At 38.6% G+C, this 26,480-nt stretch overlaps 1 protein-coding gene across 5 annotated transcripts in view; it reads left to right on the top strand.

The window, feature by feature from the left end:
- The window catches only part of FBXO38 (F-box protein 38), a 33,970-nt gene extending 7,725 nt beyond the window's left edge, over positions 1–26,245 (top strand). For 3 of the 5 annotated variants that reach the window (XM_067463721.1, XM_060765042.2, XM_060765043.2), the window contains exons 6-22: positions 112–249; positions 1,508–1,645; positions 2,761–2,854; positions 3,241–3,371; positions 4,769–4,939; positions 6,678–6,820; positions 8,161–8,380; positions 8,731–8,850; positions 9,801–9,980; positions 11,545–12,246; positions 17,494–17,594; positions 20,344–20,446; positions 21,952–22,118; positions 22,860–23,005; positions 23,711–23,814; positions 24,471–24,584; positions 25,620–26,245. In XM_067463721.1, coding sequence (XP_067319822.1) covers positions 112–249; positions 1,508–1,645; positions 2,761–2,854; positions 3,241–3,371; positions 4,769–4,939; positions 6,678–6,820; positions 8,161–8,380; positions 8,731–8,850; positions 9,801–9,980; positions 11,545–12,246; positions 17,494–17,594; positions 20,344–20,446; positions 21,952–22,118; positions 22,860–23,005; positions 23,711–23,814; positions 24,471–24,584; positions 25,620–25,798 — 2,951 coding nt within the window. In that variant the 3' untranslated portion in view covers positions 25,799–26,245. The remainder of the gene's footprint in view (positions 1–111; positions 250–1,507; positions 1,646–2,760; positions 2,855–3,240; positions 3,372–4,768; positions 4,940–6,677; positions 6,821–8,160; positions 8,381–8,730; positions 8,851–9,800; positions 9,981–11,544; positions 12,247–17,493; positions 17,595–20,343; positions 20,447–21,951; positions 22,119–22,859; positions 23,006–23,710; positions 23,815–24,470; positions 24,585–25,619) is intronic. The other 2 variants (XM_060765045.2, XM_060765044.2) reach the window with 2 other exon arrangements.
- The last annotated feature ends 235 nt before the right edge of the window (positions 26,246–26,480 follow it).

Below are 26,480 nucleotides of genomic sequence, written 5' to 3'. Positions count from 1 at the left end.
TTTGGTTTGAAGTCACAGCATGCTAAGATTACTACAGAACTTTTATTTACAGTGCTTGTCATATAATTCACTGTTCGGACTTAACTTCCTGTTTTGTTTCTGCTATTTTAGGCGTTAATGTCCCTGACATTCCTTGCATCCCAATGTTGAGGCACCTGTATCTGAAATGGGTGAGACTCACCAAACCACAGCCTTTTAAGGATTTCCTTTGCATCAGCTTACGCACTTTTGTCATGAGAAATTGTGCAGGTATGATAGCAGTTTTATGGCAAACTGCCATATTTACTTGAGTATAGCTTGTTACTGATTGTAATGTGCACCTCACTTTTAGCTATGTAATTTAGGCAAAAAGGGTGAGCATATATTCTAGTAAATATGGTATTCGAAAAGGGGGGTTGGAGTGGGATAGAAATAATGTTCAGTGGGAAATCAAAGTCTGTGTTTAAAGCAAATCTGTAACAACATTGCATGTATTTGAATATATGCAGTATTTATCCCTTCCCAGTAAATCAGTATAGCATTATATGTTATCAGTTATGACAACTGTCATTTGTATTGTGTTGACTGATATAAATGTGTTAAATAGGCTTGTGTATGGATTTGTTTTGGACGATTGCCTTCAGCTTGTTCGGCTTGTTTGGAATCCTGTAATGGCATGGGCAGCCTTTTTTTTACCAGCTGCAACAGAACAGTTGCTGTCGAAAACCAGCTGCTTTTGCTTTCTTTCAGTTACATGTGGAGTGCGGGGAGTGAGCTAGCCACTAGAAGGAAAAGGATCCCAGGAAGCAAGGTTTCTTAAGCCCTCCCTTCTCTCTTGATTTGGAAACAGAAAGGAGATTGAAGCATGAGGGGGTAAGGCTGCAGTTCTCCTTTCCGGGACCTCCAAATCAAGAGAGAAGGCAGAGCCCAGGGTAGGATATCCTTTCCTTCCACACTAAAGAATGAATTTTTGCCTTCCACACTAGAGAAGGACATTTTCTCCTATACATTTCCTATTTTCAGTCATTTTTCAATTGTAGAAAAATAGGGTTGTGGAGTGAAACAACTTTCTGTATGTGCATTCCCATTGTGGGCAAATGATCACACAGTTTTTCTGTGTGAATATAGATGTTTGCAAAGTCTCCTTTTATGGCACACTCCCATATTTACTTGAGTATAACTTGCCATTGATTGTAATGTGCACTTTTGTATTGCGCTTTTTAAACTTGACTAAATGGGGTATTGCTGGCTGCCTTGAGTCCCCACAGGGAGAAAAGTGAGGTATAAATACAATTATTAACAGTAATGTCATCTAGCATAGTAATTTCCAATGCCTCTGGGTACTTAGACATTGGACTCCCAGGAACCTTTGATGTGCTGACTAGAGATTCTGGAATCTTAAATCTTAGCACCTGAGGACACACAAGAGCATGTAGAATGGAAATGCCCCAATATCTTATAATGTCTACTGTACCCACTAGCCATGAATACACGTGAATCCTGATATTTGGAAATTTTTATTCTGTAGGACCCACAAACTCATTGAAGTACGTACCATTGGTCACAGGCTTGGCTTCAGCTCGAAATCTGGAGCATCTAGAATTAGTTCGAGTTCCCTTCCTTGGAGGTCTTATTCAGCATGTTGTAGAGGACAGCTGGAGATCTGGTATGCAACCTCTTACTTGGAAATGAAAATAGTATATAGTTTATAAACTTGAATTGTTTCCTCTTCATTGTTCGTTCATTCTCGAGAATATTGCATTGGCTCATTTCCAAAATTTTGATATTGTTTCAAAATGTGCTTCAGTTCTCCGAAAGCTTGAGAAAGCAGTAAGGAAATTTGAATATCACCTAATCATTCTTTTGAACCAATATCATAAATTTTAAAATGCTTAAGACATGCCTTTGTCTACATGAAGAACCAAAGGCAGTTTTACCGTTGCTCCTGGTGTGCCCATTTTATATTCACTGTGATGGATGCCCAAGCCTTGGAATGTGCTTTCCTCAAAGTCATTGCTACAACTCCATCATCAAGCAACGCTTATCAACTATTACCTAAAACTCCTGGTTGTCTGGTGACTGTGGTTTTATTCTCCAAGAGTCACAGTGAAGGTAGACTCTTTCCAGATGTAATCCATCTATTGTAAAAGAGAAGCAGGGTGAGGGAGGAAAAATTAAATTGTGTAGGCATCATCTATATCTGTACAAATGTAATAGCACCCTAAGGTACAGTAAAAGCTCTTGATCAGGTAAAAGATTGAGTACCGGATAAAGGTACCTTGCTTTGCTGCACCTATAGCAAGTACTATCAAATTACATTTTACTATTTGATTGATCTATGAACTTATGGGAAGTACGCTTATACTTGTAATGAGTGAATGTTGGCTTCTTGTAAACTGTGAGCATAGCATAAGCATAGTTGCTGACAGCTGCTTCCCAATTTGTGCATCCAGTATCTAGACTTAGGTTTAGTGCATGCTTCAAATATTCATTACTAATGAAGTCTCTCAATGTAGCAGTTTGTCTATATAAAATGAGCACTTTTGTTGCCACTGAGATTCCCGTCTGATCAAGAAATAGTACTACAGCATTGACTAGCATCTCTAATACTTCTTTAGCCCTGAATGTCCTTTACTATAATGAATCAGTTTGTCTTATATGGGAGGAAGTTTTAGGATTTCACTGTTATTAACCCTAGTAATTATATGCACAGTTCTTCTGGGGAGCCTTACCACTGTTCCTAAAACATGTGCTTTCTCCCCTTGATTTTCTATCCATCAGGGGGCTTCAGAAATTTGCACACTATAGTTCTGGGAGCTTGCAAGAATGCTCTGGAAGTGGACCTTGGCTACCTCATTATAACAGCTGCACGAAGGTACTTATAGCATCTTAGTCATCTTGCATTTCATTTTACTTGTAAATGCCTCACTGTGGTGTTTGCTTCTAAAGCATACTGAAGTACCTCTGCATTATATTAGTAGGGAATTCATTACAGTGCTGCTTGTTTGACAATGTCTTGTTTTACAGCACCGCATATTGCTCATAATCTTGCTGACAAAGAATGTTATTTTTAAAAATTTATCACTTGCAAAGCATTACCTCATAAATGACTGCACCTATCTGATTTGCTGGTGAAAGTGCCTCTGCAGATGTTCCTCTTTCAAAATGGGTTCTAACATCTATATATAGTATATTAGGAAGTAGCTGTTAGAAAGTAGCTGTTAGTGTGAGCTTTTCACATTTTCTTTTGCCTCTGTTCAGGTTGCATGAAGTACGAATCCAGCCTTCCCTTACCAAAGATGGAGTGTTCTCTGCACTGAAAATGGCAGAATTGGAGTTTCCACAATTTGAAACCCTACATCTTGGATATGTTGATGAGTTTTTGCTGCAGTGTATGAAATCCTTCCATTTTCCTTTGGGTTACCTATCAGCTGTTAGGGTAGATCTGGATTTTATCTGTCTATATGCTTCGAATCTTAAAGATTGTGCAGATGCTATTCACAATGTCCAAACAGCTTAGTTTTCTCCTGCTGATCTATGAAAATCACTGCATATGGGTTAGGCATGATTTAAGTAGTGTGTATGCACATTACCATGCCACTTTTAGATTTCCTGGGATCACCAGTAACTAGTGTGCAAATTCACCACATTTTTGGAAGTTCTCATGTGAGAATTAAATCCAAATCCACAGACATGAACATAGATAACATGCAGAGATCTTGTTGCAGATAAATGTTGGAAGTCCCCCAAGAGCCTTAGTTCATATTCAAGAGTCATCATTCATTTCTCCTTTCTTTCTTGCTTCTTGCATGTAGTCATTTCTTTTTCCCAGGAACCAAAATAAGTCAGTGGTGGGGAAATAACCACAGGCACATCTCTATATTGCCCAAAATATAGACCAACCCTATAGTCTTAAGCTTGGCTCTCCGTCTGTATCTTTGTCAGGAAATGGGAAGCATTGTGGCAGCTACCTGTTTTTCTTTGGGAGCAGCAGCAGCAGCAAGAGAATAGGCAGAAGAAGGCATATGGGTTTGTCACTTGACAGCTCAGCGAAAGCTTCGTCAGAGATGAGCAGCAAATGTTATAACTATCCTATGTGCTTGGAGGGGTTTCATGTCAGTTGACAAGCTAGGAGGTTGGTTGCCATATCTGCTTCATTCCCCACATCTTTCCACTCCCAGCACTGAAATCCACACTGCCTGAAAGATCATTTCAACTTTGTTAATCCCTCTAAAGCAGTGTGACAAGAAAATATAAAATGCAGTTGAGGGGTAGATGGGAGCCAGCCTCTTGATTGCAACCATTTTTCACTCGAAAAAGGTTCACTTCAGTTTGAGTTTTACTGGGAAGAATGCATCTGCTTTAAAAAAAAAGTGATTTGGGGGACAGGGAAGGATCATTTTCAATCAGAAGTAGTAGGTTCTAAACTGACCTCAAACTCCACCACTTCATAGAACTAATTTGACTCTTATAGTGATGTTCACTTCCCTCCTGGTATAATCTTAAAATGAAGATGTGATATGACAGAGCTTCTGGATAAGACTATAATATAAGTGATAACCGAATACATGTTCTCATTTGTATAGACCAATGCCTAAGCTGACTTTGCAACTGTCCAAATACACTGGGCTTTTGCTTCCTTGTACACATTACTTTCCTTGCTGTTTCTACCTGTGAGAACCAGCACATCACCTCCATTTCTCATTGATAGCGTTGGGCATTCTTATTCTTATTGCTGTAGAAATAATAAAAAGAGCAAATTTCTAAATCACTTCCTGCCTGTGTTTAGGTAAAATGATCAATGCTGACCTAGTGAAGTATGGCTTGGCAGATGTGGTTGAAAATCCAGGCATCATCACAGACATTGGAATGAAAGCAGTGAATGAGGTCTTCTCTTCAATTAAATACCTTGTCATATACAACTGCCCACATCTACATAATCCAAGCAGTTGGATCACAGGTATGATCTCCACAAAGACATATTGAAAGCCCTCAGGAAGATGTATTCATTCCTAAATTAAGTTGTTTACTACAAGTGCTGGTAACCTGACTTTATCCTAGATAATGGCTACAATGAAACGGAGGGTTTTTTTATACCAAAAGAAGTACCATATTTTCCGGCGTATAAGATGTTTGGGGCATATAATCTGACCCCCAACTTTTCCAGTTAAAATACAGAGTTTGGGATATACTCGCTGTATAAGACTACCCCTCTTCCAACGCACACCAAATAATTTTTTTTAAAAAAATCAGATTTGTTTTCAACATGGTAATTTTCCTATTATCTTACTTTTCTGCCTCTCAGATCTCGCACATGCGTGCCTGCAACACTTCACTGCAGTCTTCAGGAGTGAGATCTGAGAGGCAGAGAAGGAGGTACGGTAATAGGATACCGGGCCAGATGGGTGAAAGAGGCATGTTTTTCTAGGCACAGTGGTGCTCTATCTGTTTTTTCCATACCGGATGCCTGCAGCTTGCTCCGCCCTTCAATTACACTTTGCTGGTGAGGCGCCCCCTCACCTCATTATCGGGATCGCTTTGAGTCACTTCTTTCCATGAATTCTAGTGAGTGGATTTTCTTCTACCATATTTGTACAGCACCACCCTTGCTGCTTTCATGCGGTCGCTGCATACAGCGGGGATGTGGCCATGGCCGTTTTTGAGCTCCTCCCACTATATGTGGCTACCACAGATTCTCCAGTCCAGCTCGGAAGTTTCAGCACCTGCCGTATAAGATGATACCCGGCATATAAGACAAACCCTGACTTTTGAGAAGATTTTCCTGGGTTAAAAAGTAGTCTTATACTCCAGAAAATACAGTATTAATGCCTCCTGGGCATGTCAGACAGTTGTCTGAAGGATTCCTTTCTTTATTGAATGACCTATTTGGAGTGTTGTGTGGTTTCCGGGCTGTATTTTCTCCTGATGTTTGGCCTGCATCTGTGGCTGGATCCTCTGAAGATGCCAGCTACAGATGCAGGTGAAACGTCAGGAGAAAATGCAGCTAGAACACTGCCATAGAGCTCGGAAACCACACAACACTCCAGTGATTCTGACCGTGAAAGCCCTTGACTACCCATTTGTTTCATTGGAAACCTTTCTGATATATCCTTTCACTTATTATTTCATCAGGCTTCAATAGACCAAGTAAGAATTGTGTAGTTTTGGAACATGCCGGTGTTAGCAAAAAATAGAAGTAGGGAGAGAGGCTGTTCATAATTGACTAACTTTTCATATGGCCCATGGGCTTTAGTGGATTTGCTGTGAGCAATATATTCCATATCTATAAAATACCTTCCATTGTCAGAACAATTGTACCCATTATATTAAATGATTTTTTTGTTAATCAGAAATCGGCTTTCCCTGTTTACTCTAAAAGTTCATGGGCTGCACACCTCTAGTTAAGTTTCCAAGATTGACTGGTTTGAAATTCAACTCTGTTATGATTATCCCAGAACAAAAAGAAAAACATATTTAGGACACTCATTTACTTTGCACAGTTATTTTTTAGTCAGAATTGCTAGTAGTGAAATAAATGCTGGGCCAAATAAGTCAGTTGTATATCAGCTTTTTTAGAAGCTAAAAGTCATAAATAAAGAATATATAACCAGATTTCTTTAGGTGGTCAGGAAGAAGAAAAAGCTCTCACTGAAATAAGAGAAGATAATAACATTTATGTGTGTTTTTCTTTTCAATAGATCATTCAAGATGGACTCGGCTATTTGATCTTACCTTGGTGAGATGCCATGCAATTAAATTAGACTCTTTTAGTCAGTTTATTGAATTGCTGCCAAGCCTGGAGTTTATCTCTCTGGACCAGATGTTCCGGGAGCCTCCTAAGGTGAGTTTGCAAACTGTGTGTTTTAAAGATGTTTTATTCTGGCATGCAGTTAAGCAGATGATTAAATAGTCCTCCAGCTGACTATTTTTAATCATTCAAATTAATTACAAAGTTCAATGACTGCATTAAGAGCAGAATGACATATTAGATGAAAATGAACATTACTGTAAATTCTATACTACTTCAGGCAAGAATAAAAGAATGCTTTGGTTAGGCAAAAAGGCTATGCACTATTAAAATGATCTTAGTTTGTCGGCTTCTTTTGAAAATCTTTTTAAATACTCTTTTTTCCAATTCCTCTTAATTTGAATTAATATTACATGTAAGAAGAGCACCATAATTCCAGGAAAACCCATAATTTGCTCACAATGAGCCGACAAAGAACAAAGAGGCTACAAGTTGAATCTGGAAGAGGACCTCCATGCTTTTCCCCCTCTAGAATCTGCCTCAGAGGTGTCCTGATCAGATGATAGCTAACTTATCAAACTACACCTATTCTGGATATTTACTATACTCAAATTTACTATACTCAAACTTAAGTAAGAAATGTGAAAGAGAAGTATCATTCTGCCTATCAAAATTCAAATCATAACCTTGAAAGATTCTCCCCCTAAGTGACTAGCCATGTGACAATAAACCTCTTGACCAACTTTTTTTAATTCTTTGCCCACATAAAAGGAGGATGATGAATGTGATTGTGATGGTGTTGGACGATTTGGCTCTTTTAACTAGGATGTTAATATTTTAATGTGTATGGTGCTGATATTTTAATCGTGTAATGAAGTGGCATTGTGTTGTTATTGTATATTTTTTGTATGTTAACACATGTTGTGAACCGGTCCGAATCCCTCTTTGAAGGTGAGAGGGTCGGTATATAAAACCTCGAAATAAATAAATAAATAAATTTTTTGATTGGAGCAAAGACTATAGAGTTTTTTTTATATAAAATAGAAAATTAAATTGATTTAAACATTATTTACACTCTGTGACATTGCATAAATAAATCTCAAAACAAAAGTTACAAGTATTTTGAAGCAAAACATTTTAAAGATATTTTACTGTATGGTATGTGTGACCAGTATTTCATAGCCAGTTAAGAGATAAACTCCTAGCTTTCAAGTGTAATGTTAATGGGGAGGGAGTTTTCTCAGGCAGAATAATGGTTTCATCTTGTCATCTAATACACTTCAGTGGCCCATTGTAAAGGAGAGATTAATTCTTCCATGATATTTCTTCCAATACTATGTCCTATACTTCCTACTCACTGATCATTGATTAAGAGTGTAATTTCTTTTTGTTTTGGAGCCTCATGCAAATTGTCATCATGTCCTGCATTTTAGGGTTGCGCTCGTGTGGGTCTGAGTGCAGGTACAGGGATTGGGGTTTCTTCTGCTTTGGTCAGCAATCAAAACTCCAACAATGAAAATGACAACAATAATAACCATCAGAACAATAATGCCAATATACACCATAACAACCACCAGCAACCAAACGACCAAAATGAGGAGAATGAATTGCAACGGGAGGAGCAGGCAGAAGAACAACAGATTGCAGCAGAGGGTAAATGCAAGAAATACTATTCATTTCTGTTGTTTTGGGGGTTTTTTATTTAAAAAATAACTAATATGATGATCTATATATACTATATGCACCTATGCACATATTTAAAGTTATTCTATTCAAGTCCATATAGTGACTCTTAGAAAGCTAGGATGTGGAAGTGGGTCATAATACCTTTAATATAAGATTGCCACGTTACATGTTTCAGTTCAAAGACAATTGTTGTTGCCATTCCAGGAGCATTTTGAAGTCTTACCCAGATTGACATACAGCTGGCTATGTATGTGAAGCTTCTGGCTACTCGGAAATAAAAGTGTTCCCATTTTAATTAAAACCATTCTTATCTACAGCATTGAATGATATGGAGGAGGCAGTACAGGAAGATGGAGTGGCTGTAGCAGAAAGCCACAGTGATGCCTCTGCAACGAATCAAGCACTCCTTCCTATGGAAGTTGATGAAGAACAAGCAGGTAATTGTCCTGTCAGAGCATTTCTTTCTTTTTCATGTTTCATTATTTAACTGTGAATCTTTTTGAGCCAAGGTATATGTCAACATAGTATTTGTTTTAGAGTAAACCATCTAAGCTAAGAATTGTGAAATTGACTGGCTTCAGATAACCGAAGTCATACAAACAGTTTGTAGTTCAAAACATGTAACAACATTTAGCATTATAACACAGGATTATGATACATCCATTATCTCATAGATTGTAGAATATTTTAGTAAGGCAGAAAAATATTGTTGCAGTTTCAGGGACACCTAGTGAGTTCATGCTGAGCCATTGAAGAAGATATTCTAGGTTTACACTTGGATATATTAAAGAAGCTCTGCTTTAATTGTGGAGCATATAAAGTAAACGATTTATTGTAGTTCAAGTTCTGTGAAACTTTTTGATTTTTATTTACCATTCATTCTGTTACTTGCCATTACTCTCTTCTCTTCCTTCATTAAACCATTTTTACTAAGAATCATATAGTTGGTTTTAGCCAATTGTAAGAGCTTTTCAGTCTCCTTTCCTTTATTTTTATTATCTGTGCATCTGGGAGTTATTCTGCTGACACCTTTGTGTAAAATCAAATGTCTACATCAACTGCAAATACAAAGCTCATCTTACAATTAAAGTCAATAGGAAAAGGAAGTTGATAAGGAGTGGATAGACACACATGAGAACAGAGCCCAATAAAATGCACACTAATTTGTTTCTTGTGTCCCCTTTTGTGCCTTATCAGCTCTGGGGGGAGCTTGGAGACAAACAAGGCAAAATGTGTCATCGTGCTTCCTGTTACATATTCAAAAACTCAGCTGGCCTGGCTCCACAGTAGAATCCGGTAGAATAAAGAGCTTCCCTGAGGTGAACTCAAGCACCATGGTCTTTGGAAAGTATTCTGATCTGTTGTGCACCTTTCATTTTTTTCTCAGGGCCCAGTGGTCTTCAGCCTAATGTAAATCTCGCACCTATTACTGTCCATGATTCGGACAGTGAGGATGAAGACGAGAACATGGCAAACTCAAGATCCTGTATTACAAACAGTATTGCACAAAGTTACTCAGATGGGGAGGAGAGAGCCAAGGAGCCAGTGGAAATCCATGAACCGTCAGGTGCAGGTTTTTCGTATTTTTTTCATACAATGTGAAGTAAATAGAAAATATTGGTTTGAAAGATGGACGAGAATTCTAGGCGACCAGAGTTTTGAGTCCCTTCTCAGCCATGAAGAACTACTGGAAGTTCTTGGGAAAGGCATGTATTCTTTAGTTTAAAGAAAGTCAATGGCAAATCCCCACAGCTGATATCTTCCAAGAAAACCTCATGATAGGTTCCCTTTAGGATTGGAAGTGACTTCAGGTAGCACAAGACTAGCAATAGTGAAAATAGCCCTTGCATATAATATAATGCATTAAGATCTTTTTTGTGGAAATGTTACTGGAGTTTTACTGGAGTTTTCATATTCCTACAGATCACCTTCTGCTTGTTTACTGTTCTGTTAGGAGAGTAATGCCCTCTTACATTATAGTGTGTTGCATTCAAATACAAAAAAACTCCTTTTTCTACTGATTTTAAGTTAATGGATTTTCTGTTGCTGTTTGATGTTCCTTTAGCTTTATTTCTTCATAGATCTCATCTATTGTTTTTCCTAGTTTTCCTGATATCTGTCTGAAGATTCTCTTTTCTCCCATCCTGTAACTTCTAAAAAAACCCAGTCAGGAATTGCAGTAGCGTGCCGATTGGTTTTATTTCTAAGCTCCTTTTGAAAGCTGTGGATTGGATTGTGGATTGCAATTGTCATGTTTAACTGAACAAACTGGGATATCACGTCACACTTTGATCCTAATTTATTTTAACTAACTGTCCTTAGAACATTGTCTAGTTACAAAAAATCACGCAATTTAAGAAACACAATTTGTCCTGAAGGATATTTACAATTCCCCATCTTCCTCAAAAGGCTTCTGCAAATCACTTCTTCTTGTCTGAATTGGCCAGTTCTGTTGTTACAGGTTTTGCTGGGGTTTATACTTTTCAATTGTTTAAAAGTTTGGTTTTAAGTGATCATCATTATGTGTTGTCTTGAAAAATCCTGGTTGTTTAAATCCATTTTTATAAATTTACTTTTTATGTCTTTGTTGTACAATTTGCCTTCAAAGCATATGTGGAAATAAGCATTTCTTATAGGCATTTTAGATGCTCCACCATTCATTTCAAATAGGCAAATAAATTCTTTATGCAACAAAATGTGGAACTTGTACTTTTTCAGATGTTGCTGAACTGCAGTTCCCATTTTATGGGCTAATTGACTAGGGTTGAGTTTATCATCTGGAGAATCACAGGCCCCACATAAAGTATCAATGCAAACTTCAGGAGTCTGCAGAGAGGGACTTCTAAGATGCATGACTACTTGTTGTACCCTGCCTTGAGTCATAAGGAGAGGCAGGTAATAACAACAATGTGTAATACAATTTGTTTAAACACATAGTTTCAATATCTAAGACTAGCAAGTGAGGCAATTTCACATAACTGCACAACATCTTATCCTGAGATTTCTACTTGGAACATGTTGTGAAAGTTTCTGCTATCTTACAGGGGAGTCAGCTATGTGTTGGTAGCTGTAACTGTGTTGTCTGTATATCTCTTCCTAATGTTCTCCCTTTCTGTCCAATATTGTTATAGCAGTGAGTGGTAAAGGCAAAGCTCCATTGCGGAAAAGATGCAATGCCAGCCGCGTGAAAGTCTTTCTTTCGGAGGAAAGCAGCTGCGAAAAAGGCTGTCAAGTGACCAGTGAGCAGATAAAAGCCGACATGAAAGCAGCCAGTGATGGGACAACAGAAAGAAATAAAAACAAAGATTGTTATCCAGGCTATGGGGGCGGCACTGGACCTCCAGGGAGTACTTCTCCAAACCCTGAAGGCAGCCTGAGGACAGCTGATGGCTCTGCTGCTGCCCCATCCTCTGTTGCAGAGGATTCTGGGAAGTGTCTCTGCAGGAACGAAGGTGATCGTGAAAGGAATGAAGAGGATGACAACAACAACTCTTTATGCTCTAGGTGTTCTTCCTATGTGCCCCAGACTCAGCAGGGGAGGACTAATGGAGTCTCTGATGGAGAATGTCCATCAACCAGTGGGTCCCGTGGCATGAATGGACCAAATATGGGAGGAGCTGAGTTCTCCCTGAGAACGTTACCAGAATGCGGTTCTCCAGGTGAGACCAGCAATGAAAGGATTAATGAGAGAGTCTGTGGCACGGCAAATGTGGAACAGGGTGCCAGTTCACATCAAGAGAGGCATGGAATGGCACGCGGTGAAGAGTACCCACGCAGGCCTCTGACAAGAGCCAGAAGCAGGCTTTCTCATGTGCCCTTGGTGTCTCAATCAGGTATGGCGGCCTTGACATTGCCTTTTCCTTGCATCAGAATAGATTGTCAAAGGAAGATGGGGGAGTGGGCCTATTTGAACCATGTCATCCTTCCTCAGACGCAGCACAGAAAGTACAAAAGGAATAAACTATTGTCAGGAGGGGAAATAGCTTTTTTAAAAAGCTGGTTCTCGTGTTAATAATGCTGCTAATGAATGGAGATGGAACAATTATTGTTATCTTGATCATTGAGAGAGCTTTTCATGTTACTTTTTGTGAAGTTTTCCCCCCTGAAATACTCTATTTCAGCTGTTGTTAAAGTGGAAAAGTTGATAGAGAGCTTCTTGTCGAAGGTCCACTGGCACTTGGGATGACACTATTCTTGAAATTGTTCTGTTGCCTAAATAATGTTTCTGATATGCAGAGTTTGCTTCCAAAAGATGCCAAATCCAGCTGAATATATTCTGCTCCTCGGCAACAATGTGCTGCCATCTATTTATTATTTATTTATTTATTTAGAGATTTTATATACCAACCCTCTCACCTTCAAAGAGGGATTCGGACCGGTTCACAACATGTGTTAACATACAAAAAATATACAATAACAACACAATGCCACTTCATTACACGATTAAAATATCAGCACCATACACATTAAAACATTATCACCACAGTTAAAAGAGCCATCTATAATTCATTTTTCAATTTTATGGGGAGTTGGTACTTTTTGGAAACAAACTCCACATATATATTTCCTTAGGGTATAGAGGTTATATGTAGGTCATGGCAAATTATTTCACTGTTCCCCCCCATAGGGCAAGTCTGAGGTTTCCTTCCAGATCTGGAGCTGCAAAATAGTGGGATGATATGTTTTCATTCTCTGTGGTCTTCAGCTGAAGTCCCAAAACACAGCAACATAACGAGGAGTTGGGGATGTGCTATGGGGCCATTTGTGAGCAGAAATTCAATTCCCCAAAAGTGTAGGGTGGCATACAGATCCTTGGGGAAGTCCGTGCCATCTTAAATTTCAGTGTTTCATATATTTAAGTGCTTTTCATGAAACACAACTAGAGTTTACATTTTGATTTTACATTTATTTCCGCACATATTTTAACAGAACGAAAAATCAAATAGTTAAAATAACTGTCTCCTATATGTTGTCATAGCTAAATTCAAGTGAATTTGTCTCTCCAGTACTGAGTAGTTGCATTGGAATCAACCCTGGCAAGACTTTTTTACAAAATGAAATCATCCCTCTACAGCAGTTATTTGTTTTTATAAAGAAAAAAAGTTCCCTTCCTTCCCTTCCTTTCTTAGGTGATCCCTCGTAGTCCAAGGATGATGGTCCTCCAAGTGTAGTATCCGACGGTGGGTCCGTAGGTAACTGTGGAGCCCTATTCTTGATCTGCATCTTCTCCCACAGTGAGGGCATCGGTTTCCTGGTGGAAAGCGGTCCTGGTCGGGGTTGGCTTGACACACTTTCCTCTTGGCACCTTTTTCTCTTTCATGCTGCATTTGTGCCTCTTCAAATTCTGCAACACTGCTGCCAGAATCCATTCTGGGATTCTGGGAGGGTGTCTTCTGAGAGGAGTAGAAGGCGGTTTGCAAGGATTCTTGCAAGGATTTTCCCAGCTGAGGTTAGAAGGGAGATACCTCAATAGTTTCTGCAGTCTGTTCTTCCCCCCTTTTTGAAGAGGGTGATGATGGTGGCATCCTTGAAATCTGCTGGGATTTTCTCGGTCACCCACACTTTTTCAATGAGCTGGTGGAGTTGTTGTGTCAGCTCAGGTCCTCCCTCTTTAAAAATTTCAGGTCTGCTGGCTTTGTTATATATATTTTTTCTTGGTTGATGGCATTGCTGACTTCTTCCAAACTAGGCAGTGCTGCAAGCTCATCCCTGGTTTGCTGTTGTGGGATTTGTAAGAGAACCTCTTCAGCCACATTGGAGCTGTGGTTCAGGAGGCTTTGGTAATGTTCTTTTCAATGTAGTGCAATTGAGTTTTGGTCATTCAGGAGTGTGGTTCCATCTGATGAGCGTAGAGGCTGTATGCCATGGTTTCTTGGTCCATGGATGACCCTGAGCATCATGGGTATCTGCCAGGTGTTGGATTTCTTCAGCCTTCCTTGTCCACCACATGTTCTTAAGTTCTCTTGTCCTTCTTTGGACCTAAGCATTTGCAGTGGTGTAGATCTTTTTCTTAGCAACACAGTTGATGTCTCTCTGCCATGTTTGGAAGGCTTTCCTTTTCTTGTCTGTTGGATCTCATTGTCATTTTCGTCAAACCAATCTTGATGTTTCTTGGTTCGATATCCAATAGTTTCCTCACAGACTGTGATGATGGAGGTCTTTAGTTTATTCCAATGTTCCTCAACATTTTTGGGGTGTTCTAAGGATAGATGGTCCTTGAGTGCTGTTTGGAGATGGGCTCGTTTGGAGGGCTCCTGAAGGGCTTGGGTGTTCATTTTGCGCCTTGTCGTTCTTCCTTGGAGTCTGCGCTTGGGGACGATCTTGATAGCCATCATGGATCAGATTAGCCTGTGGTCTGTCCAGCAGTCATCAGCCCCTGTCATGGCTCTTGTGATTACATAGTCTAAGAGGTGCCAATGCTTTGATGGGGCAGGGGGGGGGGTGCATTGTTCTCAGTGGCTTTTTGTGGGGTTTTTTTTTAAACAAATTCCGTTTATCTCACATGTAACAAGTGATTTTTTTTCCCTTAAAATATTTTGTGGTTATTGTCATTTCACAAAATCATTCTTTGACTGATATTCTCTTCACATTTGGAATCTGGCCTAAATCCAGCATTTAGTTATACCTAGAGAATTCCAAATTGAAATGAATGAGACCCTTTCATTGTAACAGAGATTACTTAGATTACTGCAACGCTCTCTACGTGGGGTTGCCTTTGAAGACTGCCCGGAAGCTGCAGCAAGTCCAACGCGCGGCAGCCAGATTACTAACAGGGGCTGGGTACAGGGAGCACACCACTCCGCTGTTACGACAGCTCCATTGGCTGCCAATTAGCTTCCGAGCACAATTCAAAGTGCTGGTGTTGACCTATAAGCCCTAAACGACTCCGGCCCTGTTTACCTCTCCGAACGTATTCTCCCCTACGAACCATCAAGATTACTAAGATCATCTGGAGAGGCCCTGCTCTCGGTCCCACCAGCCTCGCAAGCGCGCCTGGTGGGGACGAGGGACAGGGCCTTCTCGGTGGTGGCCCCGCGACTCTGGAACTCTCTCCCTCTGGAGGCCAGAACCGCCCCATCCATCCTAACATTTAGGAAACGGGTGAAGACGTGGCTGTGGAGTCAGGCCTTCGAGGAATGAGACAACACCATAGGACTCTGGATGGAAGTGGATATAGATCCATCTTAATAGGACGACTGACCACTGTAGTTTTATATTTAGTGTATTTTAATGTTGTTTTGTAATTTGTGATATATGATATTTTAATGAAGGTATATGTTTTTATGGCTGTAAACCGGGCTGAGTCCCTCAACGAGGTTGAGAAGCTCGGTATACAAAACTGTGAAATAAATAAAAATAAATAAATAACAGATAGTAGTCAAAGTGATTGCAGTGAATTCTTTCTATGTTAGATGAAGTTGCCTGCAGGCTCTTGACATTTTGATAAAGTGTAGTGTAACTTTTTAAAGGTAGAGTGTCTAAATTTTTCAACCAAATCAGTGTCTAGTTGGAATTCTTGCATTATTCTTTATTGCCTAGATAGGAAATACATAGTAATTTTTCAAGTTAGATATGTTTTAGCTGTGCTTTTAATTTTGGCTTTAATTGATACAGGTGTTCCCCCTTTTAAATACTACTATGGTGACTTATTCTCCAAGCATTTTAAACATCAAATCATACTTGCTTCTGTGCATAGAGTGATGTGGTATTTATGTGGTATGCCTGCTTCTCTTGCTTGCTTCAGTGAGCAGCTATCTTGTAAATGTCACTTTGTGGCAGGTGCTCCAGGTTCAGGGCATAGATGAATTGGATGCACTTCTAAATAAAACGAGGGCTCCCTCACACAGGGTTCCGCCATTTAGCAGATGTCATATTCTTCTATTATTTCCATTTGAATTAAGAATGAGAATACTGTGTTTCCAGGAAAGCAGTTTATACAGTGTTTCCAGAAAAGCAGGTATATACCAAATATAAATACCTCTGACCTTCACATGGTTTTTAAGATGGAAAAGCAATTAAATCCTTGGATTAGGGAAACTTCATTTCCAACAGTAACTATTTATTGCCGTACATTTTACTTCCAAAATGTGGAATAATGGCAATAGTGGCACTGACAATTTTTCATACTCCCTGTTGAGTTCTGATTTAACATCCTGAGATGGATAGCATCACCAAAACATTTGAAAGTCTATGTAATTAAACTTTCTCTGACTTTAGTAACACCGCACAATTCAAATCCAGTTTGTGCAGATCACTTCATATGGGAAAATATTATATGAAACCTTCTCTTCATGTCTTGTGTGACTGACACAGTATGAAAGACACAATATCTATTGGGTTATTTTTGTGATCTGTTAGTTTGCACAGACTATCTATCCATTTTTAAAGTATTTTTGTGGGAGATATTTTTATAGATTGTTGTGAGATGATGACTCAAATGTTTGTTTGTATACTACTCCCAAAGATTTCAGGGCAGCTAACAATAAAATAAACTTGAAACAATAATTACAGAAGTTTAAAAAGATCAAAAATATATTAAATCATGTTTAAATTAAAAACTGAAAACAATCTTGAATAATATACCCATAAGACAAGTACAGCTTGATAAGATTAAAAGCTTCAGGTTTAATCAAGCTTTTCTACTCCATGTGTTCTGCCTGAATACATAGTATTTAACCTTAGGCTCATACTACATTAAGCCCATTGGATGAGTTGAGAACATTATCACACTTGGTAAATTCTCACACCATGTGATGTTCTATCCAAAGCCTTCGAGTGTCTCATTTGATGTGTCTCACTGAATTCACTGAGATTTGCTTTCAGATATATATGGATAATACTGCATTTCTGGAACTTTGATTATAGAGCATTCATTTAAAGGGTTTTGCCTGCAGAATTTTAGTTTCAGAACCAAAAATGCTTTCTCTTGTATTGAATTCTTCCCAGCTCTTACCTCAGCTTTTGTTAGTGGTTGCCCACAATTCTGAAATTGCTCTTCTGAGAAGGGTACTGTCTCCCATGTTCACTGTGGAACACAAATGAGAACTGTTACCATCATTGTTACGATTATTTCTTCCCAGAAGTGACCAAAGCAAAGCCCAAGCAATCAATAAAACGGAAACGAACAGCAGACAAGTCCACAAGCACCAGCGACCCTGTCATTGAGGACGACCATGTTCAGGTAATGCTCCACACTGATTTTTAAAAAACCATTCTAATAATCTAGGTTCGAAATTATGAGCTTTAGGTTTGGCTTTAAATTCAGATTTCTAAGATCCCAGTCTTCCTTACATCTTTGAATAGCCAGGCACACTTCTCCATGTTAGATTAGCTTGGCACAGCTTGGAGTGCAGGCAAAACTTAAGGAGCTGCTAGAACATGGCCATACAGTCCGAAAACCACACAACACTCCAGTTATTCTGACCATGAAAGCTTTCAACAATACATTGATACAGCTTATTTACTGGAAATAACTGTAAACTATTGTATTCTGTGGGTTTTTGTCCTACTTTTTTCTACTCTAAATACATGTACTTCAAGGCTGTAGACATTATTCTTACTCAAGGTTTTCCTCATTTTTATTTTTGGCTGCATTTTTGAAAATAAATTTGTCAGAATACAATAAACATATTTTTTCTGCTAAGCCTTTTGTCTGGGAATGCACATTTCGCTAACAGCCTTAAGCAGCCAGCCAGTATTGCTGATAATACTATTGCAAATCATTATTATTGTTTTTGTTATTTCTTACCTGCCTCTCCCTATGGACGGAAGCCAGGAACAACAGATATGATTACAAATAGACACATAAACACCATAAAATAATCAATTAAAAAGACATGATGCCAGTTTAAAAAGCAATCATTTCTTAATTTAAAAACTGCCAGGCTAGCCCTACAGAAAATTGGTGTTTAGTCCTGTTTTCAATGCTGACTATATACTACCCAGTTACTGAATCTTATCCAGAAGGTCAGTCCACAATTTGGGAGAAGCTGATGAAAAAGGCCTCTGAATGACAGTTGTCGGAAGCATATAATAGTATTTTTTAAATAATAATAATAATAATAATAAAAACTTTATACCCCACTCCATCTCCCCAGGGGGACTCAGTGCGGCTAACATGAGGCCAAGCCCATCAGTGCAGTACATACATTACAATACAAAAACATAACAATAACCAGAAAATAAAATACATAAAATGCAAAGAAATATAATAAACGACACAGGCAATATAAAACATGCAATTAAAAACAGAGAAGTTCACTGGGCAGGGCCATATTCAAGGTTAAAAATTTAAAAACTCTAGGAGATAGGACGATGCAGATCACCAGGATAAGGATCCGAGAATGAGGGAGGATTCAATTGCACGAACTGTAAATAAAGTGTTTCTAAGGACGTTTAGTGCAAAATTTGGTCAGGGAGTTTCTTATATTCAATCACTCAAGGCACATTGGAATAACCAGGTTTTCAGGTTCCTCCTGAAGACTGCTAGTGTGGGGGCTTGCCTAGTATCAGAGATATGAACATTGTGGCTCTTGAGGAATATATTTGGGGACCAGTGTTCCTTAATTTTTTCATAAATGAGCTAGATTTAGAAGGGAGCAGGTATTTGATCAAGGATAGTATAATATTTAGCATATTTAGAATAGACATAGATTAGGGAAAATATGTCCAAAGAAATTTCTAGACGTAGATGTGAAATTTACTGAAATTTTTCTGCACCGGGATTGTGGCGCAGCTGGCTGAGTGTCAGCTGCATTAAGATCACTCTGACCAAAAGGTCATGAGTTCGAAGCCAGCCCGGGCTGGAGTGGGTGTCCAGCCATTGTGTAGCCCGTTGTTGACCTTTGCAAACCGAAAGACAGTTGCATCTGTCAAGTAGGAAAATAAGGTACCACCTTGTGTGGGAGGCTAAATTTAACTAATTTATGAGGCCATAAAGAAAGAAGACTCCGGGGAATGTGGAATGCGGAAGAACTTCATCGGTGTCGTTGATGGACGATGAAAAGCAGCAGCTCCCCTGGCGGCCAGAAAAAAAAGAAAAGTTAAATAGCCTTTGTCTGTTAAATGTTGTTTGTCAAACTGGCATTGAATGTTTGCCATATATGTATTTACTGTAATCCGCCCTGTACTGTAAATAAATAAAGAACTGTAAATAAATAAATAAATAAATAAATAAATAAATAAATGCCTAGAGCAAAATAAGATTGGGAAGAAATCTCCTAATTGGGAGAACAAGTATTAAAATGGCAAAAAATTAATAGACTTTTAGACTTAGGGCATCTGAACCAACAGTGACTGGATAGTTCAGGACAAATGCCTGAGTGGATTTGTGTAAAAGGCATATTCTTTGCTGGGTGTAATTAAGAAAGGGAATGACAATAAAGTTATCAATATTATAATGCCATTGTCAAAATATAAGGCATGACCACACTATATATGTTTTTGGTCATCACATCTGAAATATGTTGGAGTGCTGGAAAGGGGGCAGAAAAGAGCAACTAGAATACTCCAGTGGCTGGATATATTCTCTTCATAAACTTAATAAAATCATAAAATTTATTTATACCACGCCCCATTTCCCTGGAGGAAGGAAAGTTTGCTACTTGTATAAGTCATTGTTAACCAAAGTATTATATGTCATTTCCTCTCTTCATTCCATGATTTCTGTTGTTAACATCAGCAGTTAACACAGTGGCAACCTAATGTCTTCAATTTCTGCCCTACATCCAACATTAAGTCGTGGAAAAAGAATACTTTGTTAGAGCAGACTGAAGGACTACATACTGGCCTGTCAGTTGCCTCTTAGAAACCCATCAGCATGCCACGGTGACTTAGCCCACTACACTGTGATCTGGAGAACTGCATTTTGTATTTGTATTCATCTGTGTAGTATACATCATGATCTATGATTTTTAACATTAATTCCCCAGGTTCTGACACTGAAATCAAAAAACCTTGTTGGGATCACTTTAACAAATTGCGGCATAACAGACCTGGTGCTGAAAGACTGCCCTAAAATGATGTTCATTCACGGTGTGTATTTTTTTTTATTCTTCCATTTTGCTAATTGAATTAAATTGACTTTTCACTAGATGGAGCACATCCCTCATTTTAACTAACTACATTGTGACTTTCTTGCTTTATATAATCAAGGGTTTCTTATTTATTTCTCTGAGCATAATCAATTGGAGAAAGCGAATAAATGCTATTTTTGTGTTATATTTTATCTCCATTTATTAATGGTATATAATTCTTACCGAGAATGAATTTAAACAGCCTACAGTTACATTTTTTTCAGAGTCAGCTAAGATATTGGTAAGAGGTGTAGACATGGGGAAAGAGATAAGGCATTGCACATTCAAATAAGATTTTATTTTCTTATTCTAAAATACCCCAATTTTGCAACTGAGCATTAAAAAAGACAATTTAGTCATCTAGACAAAATAATATGTTAGCACCCAGTAACACCAACACTCCACGAACTTGTTAACACATTATACCATGTACAAGGAAGCCTGTGGTGCATATATACTTTTTATCTGTCAGGACTCATCTGAAGGGCATCTGGTCCTGTGTGTAAAAAGTCTTTCTCACATTTGATCAGTGTGCTAACACTCTATAGTTGCTCAGTGCTTCATCACAGAAAATTTAATTTAGTAATCTTGGCTTCTCAAAATAAGGAAGGAATTTCAAATGAACAGTTTTCTCCACATATTTAATGATGATGATGATGATGATGATGATGATGATGATATTTCTTACCCACCTCTCCTTGTAGCTGGAGCCGGGTTACAACAAATTTGCAGAGAAATCATGGCTCATTAGTGTTCAGATCTTTATACTGTAGTATGATCACTTGTGCAATTTACATTGTCTTCCTAATAAGTATTGTGTGTTTTCAATCAATGTTGTTTTGGGAAGCTTCACAATGTTCTAATTAAAATGCATTAATTGATAGTTATTTTATCATTATCTATGATATATCTATGATATCCACCATCCCACCCCCTGGAAAACTCTTCTGTAGTGACCGCTGCTCGTCTTTGCCCATCTCTACCCAGTGAATTTTGCTTTGCTACACCATGGATTCATTTGTTAATTGTGAAATGTGCTCCCTATCCTTACAGATTTTAGCATATTCCTCCTCCTGTTGCTAGGCTAACAAATGTGTGCAGGGTAGAGATACAACTAAGCCAGGCAGAGCAGACAACTGGAGGATAAAGTGGTGAGATAAAACAGCAGCAGTGAGCAACTTCTCAAAAGATAAAATGTTCCGCTTTTAAAAGCTTGCTTTTAATTTTCCAGTCTTGCCCTGTTAAGGCAGAGAAATGGAAATTAAGTCAGTAGATCTTGCTCCTGAAGAGTTTCAAATATGCTGAGTTATACTGGCAATCCATTTTCACAATCTGTATAGTATTGAAGTATTCTGTCTTCAGCATGTATTCTGTCATGTTAGTCATGCATGTTTGAACTTAGATTTGCATAAAATGTGAACTTTATTCCTTGTTGACTAATTCTTTTCACTTATTGAATTGTAGCCACCAGATGCCGAGTACTTAAGCACTTAAAAGTAGAGAATGCACCCATTGTCAATCGATTTGACTATGCTCAGTGCAAGAAATTCAACATGGATCAAGTCCTGGATCAAATACTGCGGATGCCACCAGAGAGAAATCGGATCATTTATCTTCGTCCCATGCAGCAGGTATCCAGATTATTTTCATTTCATCAAAAGAACATTGCTTGTCAACTGGTGTAATCGATCATATTTTACGTCTTTCCTGTACCAATTAGGGCCAGCTGTAAAAGCCACTTTGTGTCGTTGTCTTCAAGCTTTTCATTTTTGACACTTTTCCCTGTGCTCTTGCAATGCGTCGAATACTTTTGGTTTAAAGCACTAAGTCACCATAGTAAACTTTCTGTTCCTTTAGGCAACTAATTTTAATTGTTGTTGTTTGTAAAATGCTGGATTGGGTATGAGGGTGCAACATTATGTCAATTGTAGATCACAGACATTGCATTAGTTCTGTTCATCATAACAAAGCCCCCCCCCCCCCCCATGAGTTGTAGTTATGCTGTATTTATCTCCCTATAAATTGTTAATTAAAGTGGAGTTCAGGGTTTTATGATGTTTGTTTCTTTGAACAATGCCTCTTTTTTATATGGATAGCACAAGGACTTGCTTGGCAAATAAACATTCACATGAGCAAGCTAAGTACCTCAAATTTGCAGAATGTGAAACTGTGCAATGCCTAATAAGCACCATTCTGCCATTCACTTGTTAGCACAGCTATAGGGCAGCTCACACGCTAGAATGATCTCCCCCAAAACAGTCTTAAAACTCCTAAAACGATGACAGCTAAATTGCTCAAAGGAAAGTGGAGATACTGACAGCATTTTGCTTTTTCTTTTTCCAAGTTGTATATCATACTGTTATTTTTTGCAGGTTGACACACTGACTCTAGAACAAAAGATATTTAGTGGTCCTTATCCATACCACATCTGTGTAATTCATGAGTTTAGTAACCCTCCAAATGTTCGCAACAAGGTGCGCATTCGCAGCTGGATGGATACAATAGCAAACATTAATCAGTAAGTCTCACAGTATTCTCAAGTCACCCTTCCGCTCTCTCTATCCCATCTTCATAGGTCTTTGATAGATGGATAGATAATCAGATACACAAAGCAGAAAACATTTGTGATTCTGAGCTTAGCTGTGTTTATTATTAAACTTCATAGGGATGAATTCTAACTTTAGAATTAAGGTTGTGATATTTTGCCTGCTTACCTGGTCCTGCTGAACCTTTTGAGATACATGAGAAAACGAGATGAGAGGTTTCTGGCATTGTTAAGCATTTAGTGTAAGAAATGCCCTCTCTCAACAGCATTTTCATTTTTCTGGAAGAATTTAGACTCTGGTGGTTTAGCAAGTTTCCATCACTAGGAAATAAAGCGATCTATTGCCATGACTCATTTTTTTTGCTTCTCTATCCTGCTTTTCATCATTTCAAATAAGCTTTTTTGAATACTGTTTCAGTGTTGATCGGGTCAGGCCTATCTTATAAGCATCGGAGTTATTTATTATATTGGTATCTTCTGTAAATCTCAGTGATTCAGCAAAAGTCCTTTTTTGTGCAATTCTCTCAACTAGAAGGGCCTTCCTTCTGAGCAAATGCAAGGAAGTTAGATCCAAATCCAGAGTGTTTCTCTTTTAGTATATTATAGGCCATACACCTTTTCAGATGGACTTCCATATCTATTCCATTAATATTCATATTCTTTCTCACTATTCTTCAGAGAACTTATTAAATATGAATTCTTCCCAGAAGCCACACGAACAGAAGACGATCTTAAAAAATACACCAAATACCCTTGGGGAAGAGACATTTACACTCTAGAAGGTAAGCAATGTGAGGACCTAAAAACAAAGTGTGTATATATTTCTCTGGAAATGAATGGTTTTCGGAATTAGATCTTGCATGTTAACCTAAAAAAAATCTATTTTCTGTCCATAAAGTCAGAAACTGAACTTTACCCGATGAGAACACATCTGTCAGAAATAATGTCTATAGAACAGTGGTTCTCAACCTGTGGGTCCCCAGGTGTTTTGGCCTACAACTCCCAGAAATCCCAGCGAATTTACCAGCTATTAGGATTTCTGAGAGTTGAAGGTCAAAACATCTGGGGACCCACAGGTTGAGAACCACTGCGAGAGTTTCCCAAATCTGAGGACTAGCCAGCAACACCAGTGGGAGTAATAGATCAACACCATCTGGATGCCCAGGGTTGGAACACCAGTCTAGATGGAAGATAATCCAGAAAATGTTTATAATAAAGCAAACGAGAATTTCTGGATGTGTTGAATGGTGCATGTTTCAAAATGTGCACTATTGCAAAGAAGGCAGAGTCTAAGTATATTTCATTTCTGTCATGTGTGCAGAATTTTGTTTCCTGGCTTGACCTCAAAGTATAAAGAGAGGGTTACAGGTTTGGTTTAGTTTTGTTTTTTAAAAGCACAGCTCTTTCTATATTGTATCTTAATTTGCCTCTTTTTAAGGCGTTGTGGATGGGGCTCCTTACTCCATGATTACAGATTTCCCTTGGTTAAGATCACTCAGGACAGCGGAGCCTAATGGCTATGCCAGATATGATTTTGAGGATGATGAAAAAAGTAAGTGAATGTGCCTACATTAATTTGTATGTAATGTTTTGATTGCCCTTCTCTTTGGAAGTACCTGAAACACTATATAAAAGACAATAACAGTTCACTCACTTAAAAAAAAAAACTGGCCAAGAGATCTGAGGAAATGTCTTCCACCCACATGTTCTCCTTTGCTCATTAAGATCAGAAAGAAAGGCCTTGATGTGTATTCCAATTCACAAATTATATGATACACACATTTCTAACTGTATGAAAGACTGACTCCCAAATATATGAGGATTTGGAGTGATCATGACAATTGGTACCTTGTTCAGTCTATATAAAAAGGAAAAACTTTCCAGCTGAAATGCAGCATCCCTTACAAAGGAGCAAGCTTTCCAGTTCTCCAGTAAGGGACTTCCCTAATAATATGGGATTCCTTGCACTTCAGCTGATTCATAAGCAGCACCCTCTCACTAGAAAAGGTGGATCTGGCCATAGTCGGCTATGCTTTGAATCTTTGGCAATCAGGTTTAAAACAATATCGTGGACACTTAGGTTGCTCTACAGTAGGAGTGCTCTAGTTAATTACCCATATTTATTCCAGTCTAATGTTCTTTGTTTGGGAGGGCGCTAAATTACACTGTCAAAATGGAGATGTGCAGTAGATTGGACGCCTGGAAAAGGATGAGTGCCAGGTTGGTGACCCTGCTCTTCCTCACTGGCTTCATTCACGAGGCCTTCAAAACCTCCCTCTCAGATTTGAGGGTCTCCTAAATGAGGCCAGTTAGGTATTGCAAGTTCACCAGCCTTGGCTTGACGGAGGGGAGTGGGTTTCCAAATGCCCTTATTCATGCTTCTCTGCCTCACTGACATGTTATGCCTTACATTTGAAGACAAATCCATTTTTTTGTAACGCACACCTTCAAAATTGAAGGTGTGCATTATACTCTAGTTGTTCATATTTCACTCTCAGAGTATCAATGCCCTGATGCTAAAACCATTTTTTGATTCCAGGGAGAATTCCTTTTACCAGTATTCCCTTTTTCTCTGTGTATATTCCAGCTACTATTTATGCTCCCAGAAGAAAAGGACAGCTGTCTGCAGACATCTGCATGGAAACTATTGGCGAGGAGATCTCTGAACTACGTCAAATGAAAAGAGGCGTATTCCAGCGGGTGGTAGCCATTTTCATCCATTACTGCGATGTCAATGGGGAACCGGTTGAGGATGACTACATCTGAATGGATCGGGCTGCTGGCTTTCAGTCCTTCCTATCTTTTGACTGGCCTTGACGGAGAGGGGGAAAGCACTGAGTGCTTGGGCACACAGAGAGGTCTTGGGACTTGCGTGGGTCACAGTTTTCCCAGTGCTACTGGAATAGTTTGCAGCTAATGTAAAATGAGACATTGCATTGTATGTAGAGGACTCTACACAAGGGAAAAAGAAACCTTCTTAAAGTTTGTTTATTATGAAATTTAATTTAAGTTCCATTTTAATGAAGGCAATTATGATAAGGGAGAAAAAGTTTCAATTTCTTAGCTAAAATGATTCATAGCAGTATTTTTGTTGGTTTGCCACAAGCAAAAGCCCCCGTATGCTGTTCAGGATCCACAGGAGTCTTTTAAACTGTGCCTTTTTTCCCTCTTGGGCATCTAAGAGTACATTTTGAGTAAATCTGTTGAACAGTCTTTGAGTCTTGTGCATTTTTCAAGAGAAAGTAAATGGAAGGTGTTAAACCAGTGAAGAATGACAGAAGTGGGAAGAGCAGCCATGCAAATGATCTTTAAAAACTGCCAGGGGAGTTTGATTTTTTTTACATAAAAAATTAGTACAAATTAAGACCAAACTTTGATTTCAGAATCTTATCAAACTAAAAAACGTGTTGGCCAGAGTGAGCAATATTATTAATAAAAAGCAATAAAT

This window comes from Anolis sagrei, chromosome 2 (assembly GCF_037176765.1).
Source record: "Anolis sagrei isolate rAnoSag1 chromosome 2, rAnoSag1.mat, whole genome shotgun sequence".
Classification (NCBI taxonomy): domain Eukaryota; kingdom Metazoa; phylum Chordata; class Lepidosauria; order Squamata; family Dactyloidae; genus Anolis; species Anolis sagrei.
This window is presented reverse-complemented; position numbering and strand designations above follow the sequence as displayed.